We start from the raw sequence: 18,268 nt of genomic DNA, 5'->3' as shown, positions 1-18,268 counted from the left end.
CCATGTTTTCTGGAGCCCACTTGAAAAAAGTGTCTGGCATGTGAACACTCAGCCTTTATACCTCCAGCAGGAAATAATGTACCCCATACAGTACCAAATTTCAGAAGTTTAGTGTTAAAAAAAAAAAAATCTCCCCTATCCAAAACAAAACAACCCCCCAACCCACCCCAGTCCCAAACAAACCCCAACAACTCACATTATTAACATTTCTAATTCCTACACTCTTGCTGTGAGAAAGCGCTTTGAGGCCGCTGACTCATGGAGGCTTAAGCAAACCTTTTGGCGAGGCGGCTGGTAGAACCCTACTAAGCTGAAACATCTTCACACTTCAGTTCAAAACCAGCTCCTGATGTGACCCATAAGAAATGTGTTTTCCCTTTTAAAGTGTATCTAAAAAAAGGCGATTCCCCCCTCCAAAATTAGTACAAAGTTAAAAGAAATGCAAATTGGCTACGATCTATTCCAAGCACAGCACCGCCAGGAGATTCACACGCACTATTTGGTGTTTCGTGGTGGTTTTCCTTTCATTCTATTAAGGCAGTGGTTTCCACAGGTCAGTTCAGAGATAAGAAGCATGGTCCACGGCAGTTTGTTTTACAGCTCTGATGTGTTCCCTGGGAATATCTCACTTCGTTCCCTGAAATTAGTGCTTTTTTGGTTCAGGACTCCAGAGGCTGAGACGGAGCCTCTGGGCTCTGCCTGGCACAGGATTGGTTTGTAGCTGGCACTCTTTCATCAGGTCCTCGCTTTCACTTAGGGTAACAGTTCACCTTGTTCTTCATCACGTTTTTACTCAAAAGTCATCAAGTTTGTAGGAACCTAAAAAATATAAGCATTACAAACTGATAGTATTTGAAAGGTGTTCTTCAAAGTACTATTTCTTATCTTCCCTTGTCATTTTAAGTAAGCCCAAAGGAATTTGATAGAAGGTACTGTAATTGTTTACAAATAATGGATAAAATATACTAGAACATTTTTGAGAGAAAAACCACTGAGATAAGTTAATATCCTTTCCAGTAAATTGAAATGTGGATGGTAAAATGGGCAGAGACAATACCTTTCTTGTCTAACACAGGGGAGCTCAGCAGACATTCGCTGAGTGAATAAATGAATGAATGAGGAAAGAGTAAGTATGGCTCTAGTAGGTGTGAGATTCCAGACACACCTGTCATCATTTATTTTCTCATTATATGTTATTACAATGAATTTCTATGTGTAAATTTTAAAATCAGCATAATTTTATAACAGACATTACTAAGAATTTCTTTGTGAAATCATCATGAAATGAGTAAAAAAGAATAAAACTCATCACTAGATAAATTCTAATCTGACACTTTGTGACTCTGAAAAATCGACAGGTTATATAACAGTTGGATGCTAATAGACTGGATCAAATTCAATTTGATTTCAAGTCTAAAATTCAACAGTAATTCTTAGAAATATAAATATATTTTGTTTTTAAAAATTAGTTGATGGGTCATCTAGTTAAGGACTAAAGAGGGTTTTGCCATGTTAAAAAAAAGCTCTTAACTTTTACTACCAGTTTTCCAAAGCTGTGCTGGTAGAGATATTCATGTATCAGTAGTCACTGCTGTGTCCTTTGAAAGAGTTAAACAGTTCTATCTCTCTTTTTTCAGTTGTGGCATGCAGACTCTTAGCTGAGGCATATGGAATCTGGTTCCCTGACTAGGGTTCAAACCCGGGTCCTCTGCACTGGGAGCATGGAGTCTTAACCACTGGCCCACAAGGGAAGTTAAAAAGAGGTTAACAGTTCTTTAACAACCTTTTCCTGAAAACCTAGGACACTAAAAAAAAGATTAATCTCTTACACATCAGCTTCTGAATGAAAAATTATTTGATTATGTAATCATAAGTGAATTATAAATAAAATACAGTATGAATGGACAAGTACTTAAAGTATAAATTTTTGGGTCTGGTTATAAGAAATCCATATTTAAGTAATGTAAAATTTTCATTTCCTCCTAAGTTGCCTGACAATGGTTTAAGATGTTGTATTTGAGTTACAGTCTTCTACTGAAAGTTTTCAAATTTCATGGCTTTAATTTATAAATTTGCTACTTCTCTCGTTCCTCTAAGCACAGCAACAAACTGAAAAAACAAAACAAAACCATTTATACACATCTGGTTAACCTTTTCAGCAGGAAGATCCACTAATACAGTAACTGAATCTCTATGCTGGTATGCATACACTCTCTAGATTAATGTTGAAATCTTCAGATTAAAAAAAATGATACAATACTTTAAGGCCACATTTAAAGAAAATGTATGCATGCAACTGAATCCTGAAGAACTTGGTTTAGGCAAAGGAAGGTCTGTTTCCTTCATCCTGTTCCAGACACTAATTTGACAAGGGCAAGGATGTAATTTTTGCTTTATTATTTTTAAAACAAAAATTAGAAGAGAACAAAGCCCATTCCAACAATATTTAAGAAGAATGCATCTACAGAATGAAGACAGACTTTGTGTCTTAGGTCCACCATTTAAAAATTTTGTTTGTTTTACTTTTTTTATTTGTTTGACCCTGTTGAGGTCATTTCTTAGCATTTTTAAGCCTTAGTTTCTTCCTATACCAAAAAAGCGGTTATAACTTAGGTCCTGATAGCACATGGTGAAAAACACATTTATAAGCTTTATAAACTTCTACAATGTATAATTCAAAATTAGCTACTGATAATATTTACCTTATACTTCTGTATTTCAGTACCTATAGGCAATAAACTTTTCAACTAAAATCTGGCCAAAAAGAGTGTAGAAACTTTTAACTCCAGTTATATTTACTGCCCTACCAATTCATTGTTCAACTTTAAATCGGCAGCAGGATTTGGGGAAAACACCACTATGGATTCATTCCTCTTTGCAGCTGAGTTAGACCATCATAGACCTCTTCGAGTTAGACCATCTTTGTTTCAGTAAAATAAAAACAAGGAAAAAGTCCAAACTGTTTTGGGTTTCACTGCAAGCATAGGAACCCACATAAAATTGTCAACAGAACAAATAGAGATGCATCAGAGTAATTTTTGGCAAGGTACCATCAAATTTTTAACCTCTGAAGCTACGTTTCCTTGCTTCTCATTCCCACTCTTCTGACACAAATAGGGAGGCTACATCTCCCTATTTTGAACACCTTAAAGCTTGTTTCACCTTCAGGGTCTTTGCACTTCCCTTCCTTTCACCAGAACTCTGTTCTCCCTTATCTTCATGCGGCCCTTCCTTCCTGTCATTCACATCACTGTCATTTCCTTAGGGACACGTCCGCTGTTCGCTCTTAATTTATTTAAAGTTGACTTTACTCCTATCCCTCCATATCACCTAATTCTATTTTGCTGCCTTCATAGAGTTTTTACTTTTTGAAATGCTGTTATTTGTTCACTTGTTTATTGCCCATCTCCCTCACTAAAATGTGGACCTCACGTCTTGCTGACTGTGGTCAACAAAAAAAGAACAATACAGTTTTTCTACTTCATTCCAAAAATTAGTCCACGTTCTTCTCTTTGCAGCTCTTTTAAATACCTTCCCAGTTTATGGACTCTTCTGAGGATGAAGAGAAATGCTTACCTGTTGTTTGTTGCTTTGGCAGGCTGCACTCAAATGTTTAAACCACAGCATTGCATTCATCCTACTGCCTGCTTGAAACTTGTACGAATTTCCTAAAATTATTAAAAACAAGGAGAAAACAACAAAAATGGATGAGAGTTTCAGTTTTGGTCTCAGTTTATTTCTCTATCACCTGATTTTCTAATACAGAGTTACATATGCTACATTCACAAGCTATAATTTATTCAGAAAGTCACTGCTTTGCTATTCATCAACTGGAAGAGAAGTATTTTGTTTTCTTACATGATCTTTGCTGCTCCTGCTAAGTCGCTTCAGTTGTGCCTGACTCTGTGCGACCCTATAGATGGCAGCCCACCAGGCTCCACCATCCCTGGGATTCTCCAGGCAAGAACACTGGAGTGGGTTGCCATTTCCTTCTCTAATGCATGAAAGTGAAAAGTGGAAGTGAAGTCACTCAGTCGTGTCCAACTCTTAGCGACCCCATGGACTGCAGCCTACCAGGCTCCTCCATCCATGGGATTTTCCAGGCAAGAGTGCTGGAGTGGGTTGCCATTGCCTTCTCCGTACATGATCTTTAAAGTATACCTAAATAAAACAATTGTTTGGCTCCTCTAAATTTGTATGCATGGATGAGAGCACAGAATATCAGTTCTCAGCACTATTTAGATGACTTAAATACTAATAGATGCTAAGACTAAATTTTTATAGGCCAAAATGTTCTAACATGTTTAACACTTAAACATTAGCTATTTAATGTGATTAAGGATTAATCAGCTAACATCAATATAACCTATGCTTTTAGTTTTTACTTGCATTTGTCAAAATTATTAGAGAAGTTCCTAGGTCTAGTAAGGGCTTATGTGAAAAATCTGAGAAAGCACCCTTTTCTCTTTTAGAAAATTAGAAATTCATTTGTTTCATTTGTGATATATGTATTTAGACCTTGAAAGTGAAAGGGTTAGTCATTCAGTCTCATACGACTCTGCGACCCCAAGGACCGTAGCCTACCAGGCTCCTCTGTCCATGGAATTCTCCAGGCAAGAATATTGGAGTGGGTTGTTATTCCCTTTCTCCAGGGGATCTTCCTGATCCAGGGATCAAACCTGGGTCTCCCGCATTGGCAGGCAGATTCTTTACCATCTGAGTTACTAGGAAAAACCATTTAGACCTTACATGGACTAATCAAAAACTGACACACGATAAGAGTATTTTTTATATATTTATATGTATTAAGGTAATAAATTGAGAAAAGAAGGGATTCATGCAGTATAGGCTGCCCTAAGTTGGGCTTAGTTCTCCTTCTCAATGACCTGAGTTGTTCGTATTTCCCAGTTCTTACTGACTTCTACTCTTTCCTTTATAACTGCATCCAATGATTCAAGAGCCTTATCTGATCCATATGTAGGCTTTATTCAGCTCTTCTTTGAGATTTTAACAATCAAAAGACTTACTCATTTTCAGAAGCAAAAGTTCTCTTCACCATATATTTAATTATTCAAATAACATTTTTTGCCTGTTGAACCCAGATCAAACATGAGACCAACCTAAACAGCAGGAGTATCCGGCAAGCTGGCCACAGTGGCCATTTATCTACTCTTCGTCCTGGAAAAGGCGGTCAGTATAGATCTCATAAAACCTTGTGCTCAGAAGTAGTTCTATCAAGTACACTAAGGAATCAACGATTCCCTTGGAGAAGGGAAACGGCTACCCACTCCACTATTCTTGCTGGAGAATTTCATGGACAGAGGAGCCTGGCAGGCTATAGTCTATGGGGTTGCAGAGTCGGACACGACTGAGTGACTAATATACTCAAGGAATCAAAGGAAAACAGAATTTGTTAACTAGATCCTATGAAAATTATATCCTTTTAAAATGTACTTTTATAAATAATGAATGTCTTTGGGGTTGGCAGGGTAGAGGCTGAATTGAGAATGTTGAGTAGAAACTCCTTACTCTGTAAATCAGTCTATTTCACCTCAAAATGTGACATCATGCTGTTATTTTTTCTGCATGTTTTCTTAAATTTTTACTCTAAATACCAAACATCCTAAAAGCAGAATATCTGTTGATATACATTCTAAAGAAACCGAAGTCAAGAATATAACTTTATAGTCAATAAAAGGTAATATAGTATCATTTTAGTAGTGAGTTGCCGAAGTGGAAGGTTCTGGGCAGATGTTATAAAGCAAGAGCTACAATCATGTGAGGATCTGTTCTGATGACCACTGAGGTCCCCACGACACACACAAGCAGGGTAAGGAGACACATGACTTGATTCTGCACAGCCCACCCTCCAACCTCTCTCATCCATTCTAAAAACTCCTGTGGTTAACAGCCAATAATGTTACTCATAAATGACTCTACATATTATACAGCTAAGTCGCTTCAGTCGTGTCCAACTCTGTGTGACCCCACAGATGGCAGCCCACCAGGCTCCTCTGTTCCTGGTTATTTCCTTCTCCAGCACATGCATGCATGCTAAGTTGCTTCAGTGGTGTCCGACTCTGTGTGACCCTATGGACAGCAGCCCACCAGGCTCCTCTGTCTAGGCAAGAATACTGGAGTGGGTTGCCATTTCCTTCTCTAATACATATTATAACCAAAGCATTATAATTGAAATTATACTTATCTGGAAAGTGGTTTGAGTCAAATAACCAATTAATTTAATTAAATTTAATGGAACACAAACCACTTAAAGGAAAACTTTTGCCACATTCAGAACTTAACAATTTATTCAAGATATAAATGAAGGGGTATTGCATATTGTAAATCTGAGATTTTAAAGTAACAGTGGTTTATAGATTCCCAGATTCCCTCCTTCCTTTCTTGATTATTAGCTCTTCAAGCTTATGCCCCTGTAGCAAAGAAAATAAGCTTATTAAAGAAGCAATTAATAGATACTGATATCTAAAAATATTGGCATAATTAGTATACATCACATGACAGAAATATTTCCCAAGAGGTGAAACAATATAAGCGATGCCCCCAGTTGAGGATTCCAGTTAAACTAAAATTTGGGTTATCTAAAGCTGTATAGTAACCCCTAGTTATTTCAATGATTCACCTTTCTCAGAGTCAGTAAGCAAGAAGAGATCCGGATGTTCTGGGTCATCAGCCATCATCACCATCCATCCTACTACAGACACGTTCTTATTTGATGTTGATTTAAACTGAGAGACAAAAAACATAATAAAAACATAAAATTTATGGCTTATCCTAAGTAAAAACTTAAAGTGTATTTTCAGCTTCTCCTCAGGAGAGACAGGATTTCCTGCTGGTTAGCTCTGCTCCTGGCCTCTTACTACTAAATTCCATGTAGGCATACCCTCTTCAGATCGTCTCCTACTTTCCAGATCTTTCCCAGCTTCAACTCTTTATCAAAAGCTTAACTGTTGGGCTTCCCTGGTGGCTCAGTGGTAAAGAATCCACCTGTTAAGGCAGGAGACACAGGTTCGATCCCTGATTCAGGAAGATTCCACATGCTGTGGAGCAACTAGGCCCGTGTGCTACAACTATTGAGCCTATACTCTGGAGCCCGGGAGCCACAACTCAAATATTATCAACTCAGTCGATGTAAAATAAAAGCATTTGTTAAAATATAATGCATATTTGCGGTAGACTTGGAATGGAATTTATTTTTTTGTTTGTTTGGTAGATACTGTTATTGAATTAGGAAATTCCCTTCCAAGGAATTCAACAGTACCTACCAAACAAAGAAATAAACGACACTCCTCCTCCTCCCCCCACTGACTAAAAAAAAAAAAAACCTGAACAAAGTATACAGGAAAGAAAAACACAAAATAAAATAAAACCCAAACTAACATTCTGCAATATACGCTCAAGGGTAAAATACATAAAACATTTCAAAATCAGTTTCAAGACAAGGATGCCTACCATTGTTACTTTCATCCAATACTGAATTGGAAGACCTAGTCAGCATAATAAGATAACAACAACAACAAAAAGAAATAAAAGGTATAAGGATGAGGAAGAAATAAAACTGCCATTACTTGCAGATAGTATTATCCATTCAGAAAATCCACCAAACTAATAAGAAAAATGAGCAAGGATGCTTGGAAAAGATCACTATAAAAGTCATCTGCAATTTTATACACTAGAACTATAAAAGTCACTTCTAAGAAAGGTACCTAGGAATATATGTAACAAAAGACATAGAGGAAAGTATAACAGTCAAAAGACATTCAAGAAGACCTAAATCAAGAGAAAAATACCATGAGATGAAGAAAAAGGTTCAGTGTTGCGAAGATGTCAATTCACCCTTAATTGATCTACAGATTCAGTGTCATTTCAATAAAAAATTGAGTAGGGTTTTACGTGGAACTTGAGAAGCTGATTCTAAAATTTGTGTGTAAGACAAAGGACCAGAAGCAGCCAAGACGCTCCTGAACAATTAGGCAGGACTTGCCTTGCTACACAACACGACTTACAAATCTATAGTAACTGAGACTGTGAGTTACTAGGACAAGGACAGACTGATGGCAATGGAAGTCTAGAAAGCAATCTGTGAATACTGATGCAAACTCAAATGACAAAAATGGGCTCTGCAGACCAGCCAAGTAAGAATGGACTGTTCAACATGCGGTGCCAGGAAAATAACTTCTCCAGGCAGATAAATAAAAATGAATGCCTATTTCATAACACATCTCACATACACCATCCTCTGACTTCAAGTGGGTCAATGATTTTAAAGCAAACTGTAAAACTTTACTAGTAGAAAACATTGAACGTTTTGATGATCTCACGTTACAGAAGGATTTTAAAAATATGACCCAGGAAGTATTAAGTATAAAAGATGAATTTTATTACTTTAAAACTAAGAACCATTCACTAAAAGATCACAAAGAGAGTGGAAAAAAAACTGAACAAATTGGAAGAAGATATTAGTAATATACAATTGCTAATAAGTATCCAGAATATATAAGGAAATTTTTGCCAATTAGTAAGAAAACAAATTATTCAATAAGCAAAATAATTATCCAGGCATTTTAGAGAAGAAACACAAATAGCTAGTAAACATGAAAAAAATTATTTCAAACATTAATAATCCGGGGTATATACATTAAAATCACAAGGTATGGACTTCCCTGGCGATCCAGTGGTTAAGATTCTGCATTTGCAATGCAGGGTCATGGGTCTGATCTCGGCTGGGGAACTAAGATACTTATCATGGCTGATAAGGAAGGAAGAAGATGCTATCTGGGAAGACTTGGATGGTTCTGATAATGCTCTGTCTTCTTATACTGGGTGGAGTTATATATGTGTTTATTTTATTTATTCTTTAAAATATACACATATATATCTTCTTCTGCATGTATATATTTCATAATTTTAAAGAAATGGGAAAAAGAAGAACATATCACATTATTTTTAACAACATGGTTACAGCAAAATTGAAAGCTAAAGGAATTAGGAAGCTTTGATATGATGAAGAGGGCTTCCCTGGTGGCTCAGCAGTGAAGAATCCACCTGCCAATGCAGGAGACACAGGTTCAATCCCTGGGTCAGGAAGATCCCTTGAAGAAGGAATGGCGACTGACTCTAGGATTCTTGCCTGGGAAATCCCACAGACAGAGGAGCCTGGAGGGCTACAGTCTATGGGGTTCCAAAAGAGTTGGACACGATTTAGCAACAACAATGCTATGAAGAATCAAATTGGCAATACAGCTGATCTGACAGTTTATAGTTTGTGTCAAAGCATACAGCATGATTTTCTAACACCTTTTCTTAGACCCAAAAACCTCTGCATCAATTGCTTTTTTCAGTAATAATAGTAAAAACTCAAGGAATATAAGCCCATTCACAGAGTGCAAATGCCCTCGACCACCAGCTGAACCTCATCCTGCTCCCAGAATTTACCATCCTTTGCAGTGTAGTCCTCTGGACCTCTCTGTCTGCATTACACCAAAGACTTTCTTGTTGTTGTTGGTTTTCATGTACAAATGGGGGTATACTTATACTCTGACATGTGGTTTTTACCCATCATATTTCCTTAATAATAAGTATTTTCAGTGTTTGCAGACTGCTGATACTATAAATATAATAGGAATATTCTTCTATAGATATCTTTGTGCACTAGCTTAATGATTTTCAGAGAACAGATTTTCAGATAAAGAATCACTGGTTATTAAGTTAAATACTGAGTAGGACTGTCCACCACAACAAGTACCAATTTAAATTTCTGCCAACTTTGGTCATAGTCTGTTTCCCTACATCATGGCCAATGCTACATTATCAATCTTTAAAATTTCTGCCTAATGGTAAAAAAAAAAAAGCATCTTCTTTAATCTGCCTTTTTGATAACTAGTGAGGTTCATCACCTTTTCATGTATATTAACCATTTATATTCACTTTCTATTTATCTCCCTATTTCATCTTTCTACTGTTGTTTTATTCTTACTGAGCTGTGGAGGTCTTTATGTATGTTACAGACCTTTTTTTCAGGTGTAGAATTTGTTGTCAACTTATGTAACAGTATTTATTCACTCATTACTATGCAGAGAGGTTCAAAGATATCTGCAAACTTTTAAAAGTTATAATGAATATACTTTCATTAAAAATAGTTTTACAGTGAATGCTTTCATTTTAAAACATTAAGAAGTCATACTCCTCTCATCTATTCCCAAGTCTGCTCTTTTCCTCATATGCAAAAAAAAAAAAAAGATCATACTTTACAAAGCAATAAAACAGGTGTAGGCTTCCACATTTCTTCCTCCTGCATTTATTTACATATAGGAACACATATATTTTTATTAGTGACTTTTTTCCTCCTCCAGCTTTTAATTTTGAAAAAGTTCAAACTACGGAGAAGTTGAAAGAATACTACAAGGATGACCCAAATATCTACATTTTGCATTTGCTTGATCTCTTTGAACATTTAAATGTAATTAAGCATCAGACATAATATTGAACCCTAAATATTTCAACATGTATCTTCTAAGAATATACTGATATTACTATATAATCACAATGATTCACACTTAAGAAATTTACTGGACATAATCATATAAAGTCCATTATTATAATTTCTTTGATTGTCCTAACTATGAACTTCCCAGCTTAAAAAAAATTACCTCCAAGATTAGACCAAGGTACATACACTGAATTTAGTTATCAAGACTCTTTTAAAGTTTCTCTTAATCTAGAACATTCCTTCTATCCCTCTGTTCTGCTCCAGCTGTCAAATTTTGGTCTTAAGAATCCAAGCCAGTGGTCTTACACAATGTTCCATGATGTGGATTTGATTGCTTCCTCATGATTAAATTTTTGACAAGAACACCACACAGGTGATGCTCTGTTTATATATTTTAATCCCACATCTACTGCTTATATATAGCCAATATTTTCTTTCAATTTGCATTTTAACTTTTGTTTGAAAATGAGTAAAAACATTTTTCTCCACTGCTTTTAGTTCTGTGCCATTTTTCTATCCTAAAATTGGATAAATATAAACATGGACTTGTCTCCATACTGCTTTGTTATTATAATTCTTTCTTTAATCTTAACAGTTTAAACTAGAAAAGATGAGGAACACAGTCCATTTCCTTGGCACTCAATCTGGCTCCCTCACAGCCCACTAGGCTCTAATATCTAAACATTTCATATGCATTATTTATCACTTCATATAATTATAAACCCAAACTAGCTGTGTAAGTACCAATACCAAACACAAAAAGGTACTTAACATATGTATTAGATGATAAATTCAGTTATTTTATCAATTCTCTAGTTTGGCTTCTAATTACAGTTAGGAAAAAACAAAAAAATTTATACATTTTACTTCCTTGTAATAGTCAACTAAGTGAAATCTACCCAAGTCTCTCAAAGTGGCTAAGTGAAGAGTTAACTTTATCTAAAGATGATAATTCAGCTATATTAACCTCTTTTTTTCCCCCTCCTTTGAGTACAGAAATACTAACCAGAGGCAATTACTTTGCAAAACATTCCAGTGAAACGAAACTGTAGCTTGGTCAGGTATGTGGGCATTCTAGTCGATTTGACTAGAATATAAAAAAACAGTCCTTCACCTTACTGTGAGGACTAGATCTAGACATTTATAATACTGAACAAAAAGGTTGGTGCCTTTTAGGTTCAATTCAGATACAATTAAAAAATGATGCAATGTATCACTTAAGGAAACCTAAGTGGCAAACTCTAAAAAAAGAGCAAGGCAATGATTAACATAAACTCAGGACACTAATAGGGTACGGGTACGGGTACAGATGATAAAGAAAGGCAGGTGATGCTATCTTATTACAGCACTTCCCACATTTATGTAAACCAAAACTGTATTCTTCTCTATCCCTGGTTTGATTAAAGGGCTAATACTGTGAGAATAAAGAAAAGCTTCTCTGTATAATGATAATGTTTGAAGTTGAACTTTTAACTGGCCTCATCCAACCAAACTTCAAACTAGGGATTTTCTCACTAAAAGGAAAAACAAAACAACAATAAAACACCAAATCCTAGCAAATTTAGTCAAAGTATTTGGTGAAGCAATACCTGATATTAAAATGTACACATGCAATATGTATGTATTACTGTTTTTAACAGCCAGCCATTGTTGGGAAAAAAAAACAAACATAAAGTGATAATTGCCAAAAAGAAAAAAATGGGGGGCATTTCTGAATTACACAGTATCACTAGGTAATTTATAAACAGTAAGAGAACTTAATTTTTTTTCTCAGTGGCTTATTTACCTTTTCTCAATATAGTAAACCACTTAATTCCCCCTACCCTCAAAATACACAATTTAGAAATAAATTCCTCTCCAAGAGATAATGCAAAACAGAAAATTATTTTCCTTTCAAATAGTGTATCACTGGCATACAAAGACAGAACAGCATGCAAAAGAAGATTTATAGCAAGATTCTACATTTATAGCAAGATTCTATAAGAAAAGAGTTTTTCGAGGTTTCTTTCAAGCACAAGAAGGTGACCATAGTAACCTTAGTAACTATTATTCCTCTTCACTGTTGGAAAAATCACTCAATCAGAGACTCAGGTGGAAAAAACTGCAAATGCTGGTCCTAATTTTTCATACTTTACAAATCAGGAAATGACACTCCAAGGCAACAGTTTTCAACCATTTTTCTGAACAAAAAACCCCAGGTTTGGGAGGGCTTGGACATGAAGATAAGATAATGGCAGGGTGCAGTTTTAACATTTGCAAAGAAAAAACAGTATTCAAAAAAGGAACTTCAGAATATGGAAGTTATTCCAAGACCTTTCTTAGGATTGTATTACTAAACAAAAATAATACCATTACAATACTCATACAAAGAAAGTCTAAGAACTTCTGGGTTAGAATGTGGCAAAAAAACCCCAAACCCTTGCATCCCATTAGGACTACTTTCCTTACCACCATATAGAGGCCATGAAACTATGTTAATGACTTAGAACAGGAATACTTACATGTTTTCTTTCTGTAGCCTTTAGAGATTTGGCAGCATAGTAGAAAAGCTGCGTCCCACACAAAGCTGCCCAATATTTCGTCCAAGATGCTACCTGGAGAGGACAGACACGTGAATATACTACTCAAATGCTACCGGCTTCTCAGTCACTATTCCTCATTGCTAAAGAGGCACTCCACTTCACTTCCACTGCCTTAGCTTTGAGTTTTATCACTTCTGAAATCTTCATCTGAAATATTCTTAAGTCTACTTGATACATTCTACTTAGGACTGACAAAACAAATTTGGCTGAATTCTGTTTTTTAGAGTTTTCGCTCTCTATTTTCTATTCCTTCTAAAAATACTCTTAACAGGATATACTTTCAAGATTCTCCAAGAACTATATTAGGGAGCAAAGAGAAGTACAGGAGCATCTTGATTTAAATACCTTAAGTGTATAATTTAACCAAAATCTATTAATATGTGGCAGGTATAACAACACTTTAAATAACATTGTGAGGCAAAAGTATATTTCAAATTATTTCAAGTGTATTATATATCTGGTTTTATTTCAATTGTCTTCATTTTTTTACGGTTTTATTCAGTTGCTTATTTTTAGACATGTTTTAAAATATAAAATAATTCTTACTGTAGGCTTCTTGCCTTCTTTTAACAAAGTTTTTCTCCTGAGAACACCTTGAATAGTAACAGCCCCTGGATATAAATGTACTGCCAAATCCTCTGATTCTGCAGAACTATAAAAGTGAAAAGAAAAGAACATATAAGCACTTGAGTAATTATCAAGTAGGTATTTAAATAAAATGTAATTATTTTCAATTTTAAGACTGCTTATTCAGAATGAGAAGACACTGACAATTATAAAGGTTTACTGATCTGAAATTTACAAGCTGTCACAAAATGAACCAGGCAGTTACTAAAGTCAGCAGATGGTTAAAAAACGCATTTTACTGCATATGTGAACAAGCATAATTCAGAAAGAATACAGTGATTCACTTTAGTAAAGAGTAAATTAGGAATTCAAGACTTTTCTTCTCAACATGCCATACTGCAGCACTGCTGAAACCCTTTTTTCCCCAGAAGAAACTCAAATTCTGGTAGGAAAGGTGAGGATTCTATGTTAAAAAAAAGTCTTTTTAAGCATATGAAAAGCAAAATAAAAATATCAGAAAATCAAAAAAGGAAAAACAGCAAAAGAAAATCCATGCTCAATTCTAAAATAGGTGAGAGAAGTAAAAAAGGCAATTAACAATATATTAAAAAAATCAAACTTATTGCAATAAAATTTAATGACATTTTAATGTCATCAGTGCATCTAAGTGATTACAGCCTAACAACTCTTCAAGAGAGGAATAACTAAAACTCAAGATTGCTTTTTCTTGTATCTTAAGAAAACCATCACAGAATAATCAAACATTTAAATATCTTTCCCCAAGTCATTTAAGGTCCTATAGTTAAGAACAGAACAATTTTTATGAGTCAATTAAAACATATACACTGATGGGAAAAAAATCCGTCATTCTCCAGTGATTTGACGTGAGCTGCAGAATTTCTACAACAGTGATGAAAACTGAATGTTCTCAATGACTTAAAAACCTAGAAACCACTAGAAATTTCATGCTGGAGCTGTTTATATCCAAAGAGATTAGACACTATTAAACTGACATAAAATTAACTTTAAAATGTTTGCTATTGCATTGTCTTATGAGAATTGGTTGATTATTCACTACCATTAACCTCCAGTCCCCAGTCAATCTACCATCTTTATTTTCTTCAGCAGCTAACGTAGTGCAGAAGGAGATCAGGATTAGATAAACAACCAAATAAACATGAGTTAAATACACAAATATCCTGCAGTCAATCTGAAAAACCCTTCAAAAAGACAAACTGAATGTAGTAAATTCTTTGATTGCAGCCTTTGAAAAACAAGTGGGTTTTTGCACTGCTCCTCTAATAATCAGCAATGTTAGAAAGACCTGTGCAGTTAAAAAGCTACTGATTTGGATTATTTAAAGAATGTGATATAAAGATGCAAGTTTTAGCAATTAGCTCTGTGGATCAGAAATACTTCAAATTTATCTCTAGATCAAATCTTGGAAAGAAAGTTTTCATGGGCATTTTATTTAGCTTTGAAACCAATTAGCTGAGAAAGAACAGAAGTAATGTGAGACCACACCTATGAAAGCCAGTCACCACCACCAGAGGGGAGTTCTGTGACCCCTGAAGGCAGGGGGATTGTACCTGCTGGCCTTCATGTGGCTTCGATAGCCATTTCGTGCCACTCTTGTCACCGGGCCGAGAGAATGGTATAATCTGTTCCTGTTGGATTCCATTATAAATTGCATATATTACTTTTATTTATATAATCATCATCAATAACCTAGAACAGTATAATAATTTCTTCATGTAATACTGCTTTTATAATAATTTCTTCATGTAATACAGCTTTCATAATAATTTCTTCATGTAATACAGCTTTCTAAATCCTACAGAAGGATAGTATACGATTGCTCCTTTTTTTAAAAGAAAGCATGCAGCACAGATTTTAAATTATTATTTTCTTCTACCATTGACTATAAATACTTAAGGTTGTTTCTTAGTTTAAACCATGAATTCATATACACATTCATTTTCACAAATTTACTAAAATAATTAAAGAAGTATTTATATCCAAACAAAGCCTGAAATCCTTTTATTTATATTCCAGTTCTTAGATTCCACTTTATATATGATACCTGGATTTATAGATTAATAATTTTTTATTATATGCCCCTATGAAGATACCTAAAAGCAATGTGATCTAAAAACTTAAAATTAATGTGATCTAAACACCTTATTTCCTTTTCTTTTATATATTAAATCTAAAAACTACTACTAAAATAGATAAACTGAACAAAAATAGAAGCTTTATTTTATTTTCACATCAACTACAAAAAAATACACAATAAAGCCAGTAAATGATTAAAAAAATGGTTATTAGTTACTTTTCATCCAAAATGGCATGTGATACTTAACAAAGGAAATAAACACACACACACAGAAACACTGATACTTCTTTGCCTAGAAAAAGCCAAAAGCAGCACTGTTGATAAATGATATTTAAAACAAAAAGTTTTATTTTAGTAACTTAAGTGGCAAAATATTTGATGTCTCTCTATTTTCAAAGTTCATTATCCACAAGTACAACAGTATTTTAAATCCCAATTCTTTATTCACTTTTTAATATTTCATGTTTGAATCTTGCTGGGCAGCACTGATTTGATTTCAAAGTGTTCAAAAGAGCCACTGATTTAAACTTGGCAAAAGCACAGTAGATATTTTTGGCTGCAAATGTCTGCAAAGCAAAACATTTGTCAAAAGAAAAATACTATTTTGAGATGTGAAGGTTAACACTGAAATACCAACTTCCTTAAGTAACCTGGTGGAATAAGAACAGATCATTTAACACAACACCATTCTGGTTACTTGATTACGTCTCATACCACATGATAAACAATTTTGTTCATCAATATTTTTTATTTAAATACAATACACTATAATAACTTCTGATGATACCACGTTCCTACTAGAGAGAGAACTAACAAAACAATTTGTACAGACAGCATGCCAGAGGCAACTCTTGCAATCTTCCTGTTTCAGGCAAACCCAAACAAAGAGGCTGAAATAAACACTTGGAAGAGAAATAATATGTAAAAACAAATTGTTAAAAATTTCCCCAAACAGAATAAAACCTAAGAACACTGGTAATTAGAAGTGCTCAAAGGTATTTTGAAATATTGGATATGCAAGTAAAGTCTTAATCACCATGGTGAGAAATCTTCACGAAGCTTCAAGAACAAATGTGTGTCGTCGCTCAGTCGTGCCCGACTCTTTGTGACCCCACAGACTGTAGCCGAGGCTCCTCCGTCCATGGGATTTTCCAGGCAAGAGTACTGGAGTGGGGTGCCATTTCCTTCTCCAGGGACGCAATTTTCCAATAACACCATGAAATTAACCAATTCAAATATGTATAGTTCAATTTCAGATGTATAGTGAGTATAATTGGTTCTATTAAAAAGTGAGCGAGACAGCAAAGGAGACACAGATGTATAGAACAGTCTTTAGGACTCTGTGGGAGAGGGAGAGGGTGGGATGAATTGGGAGAATGGAACTGAAACATGTATAATATCATATATGAAACGAATTGCCAGTCCAGGTTCCATGCAGGAAACAGGATGCTTGGGGCTGGTGGTAGAGGGATGGTACGGAGAGGGAGGAGGGAGGGGGGTTCAGGACGGGGAACACATGTACACCCATGGTGGGTTCATGTTGATGTATGGCAAAACCAATACAATATTGTTAAGTAATTAGCCTACAATTAAAATAAATAAATCTATATTAAAAAAAAGTGACTGGCAGGGAGTTGGGTAACTAAATATTTTCAACTTCATCAATTTTAATATGACATTCAAAATTCAACCTAATCTGATTGCTCAGAAACTTACTGCTTAGTAAATAATTGCCACAAAAGGGGCAATTATTTTGCTCAAGGTTCAAATATTTTAGTATGACAATGGCAGAACTAAAATGATCAAAGACAGCAAAATTCTAATGGCTATTTATTACATAACAATTATTTGCTCTACTTGCCTACATTTTTAGAAAAATCTTATACTGAAAGATCAACACAGCATATTTGCTGCAAGCAGATGACAGCTTTTATAGATTAAAGCATCAAGGAAAAGAGAACAGAATATGGCTTACATTATTTAAGCATGTGTCTGTGAGCTTTGTGGAACCTTTTAATTAATGACAATTTAAATTCAAACGAGTATAATTTAAAATGTATAAATTAGCAGAGAATGAAATTGATCATTTCACTAAATACCTTAAAATTACTTAAATAAACCAGAATTTAAGGAAAAGATTTTACTTTTGTACTTGAAAGTAGGTAAGCTGACTATGGTTGGTTGTTATTTTTTAAAGTCATTTTTTCATATATTTTTTAAAATTTATTTTTGGCTCTGCTGGGTCTGTTGCTGGACAGGCTTTTCCTTAGTTGTGGACAGTGGGGGCTACCTCTCCACTTGCAGCATGCGGGCTTCTCATTGTGGTGAATTCTCCGGCTGTGTAGCACTAGGTTCTAGAGTGTGTGGGCTTCAGTAGTTGTGGCTACCAGACTCCAGAGCACAGGCTCAGTAGTTGTAATGCACGGGCTTAGTTGCTCTGAGGCATGTGGGATCCTTCCGGATCAGAGATCTAACCTGTGTCTTCTGCATTGGCAG

The 18,268-nt window shown here is 35.1% G+C and overlaps 1 protein-coding gene across 1 annotated transcript in view; it reads right to left on the bottom strand.

Moving 5' to 3' along the window:
• Positions 1 to 644: 644 nt before the first annotated feature.
• The window catches only part of RALGPS2 (Ral GEF with PH domain and SH3 binding motif 2), a 112,701-nt gene continuing 95,077 nt past the window's right edge, over positions 645 to 18,268 (bottom strand). Inside the window, exons 14-19 of the mRNA XM_052653513.1 lie at positions 15,246 to 15,323; positions 13,636 to 13,741; positions 13,009 to 13,101; positions 6,641 to 6,746; positions 3,577 to 3,668; positions 645 to 819 (exon numbers count right to left, since the gene is read on the bottom strand). Coding sequence (XP_052509473.1) covers positions 790 to 819; positions 3,577 to 3,668; positions 6,641 to 6,746; positions 13,009 to 13,101; positions 13,636 to 13,741; positions 15,246 to 15,323 — 505 coding nt within the window. The 3' untranslated portion in view covers positions 645 to 789. The remainder of the gene's footprint in view (positions 820 to 3,576; positions 3,669 to 6,640; positions 6,747 to 13,008; positions 13,102 to 13,635; positions 13,742 to 15,245; positions 15,324 to 18,268) is intronic.

Source organism: Budorcas taxicolor, chromosome 16, assembly GCF_023091745.1.
Source record: "Budorcas taxicolor isolate Tak-1 chromosome 16, Takin1.1, whole genome shotgun sequence".
NCBI lineage: Eukaryota > Metazoa > Chordata > Mammalia > Artiodactyla > Bovidae > Budorcas > Budorcas taxicolor.
The sequence above is the reverse complement of the archived record's forward strand: the minus strand, read 5'-3'. Positions and strand labels throughout refer to the sequence as shown.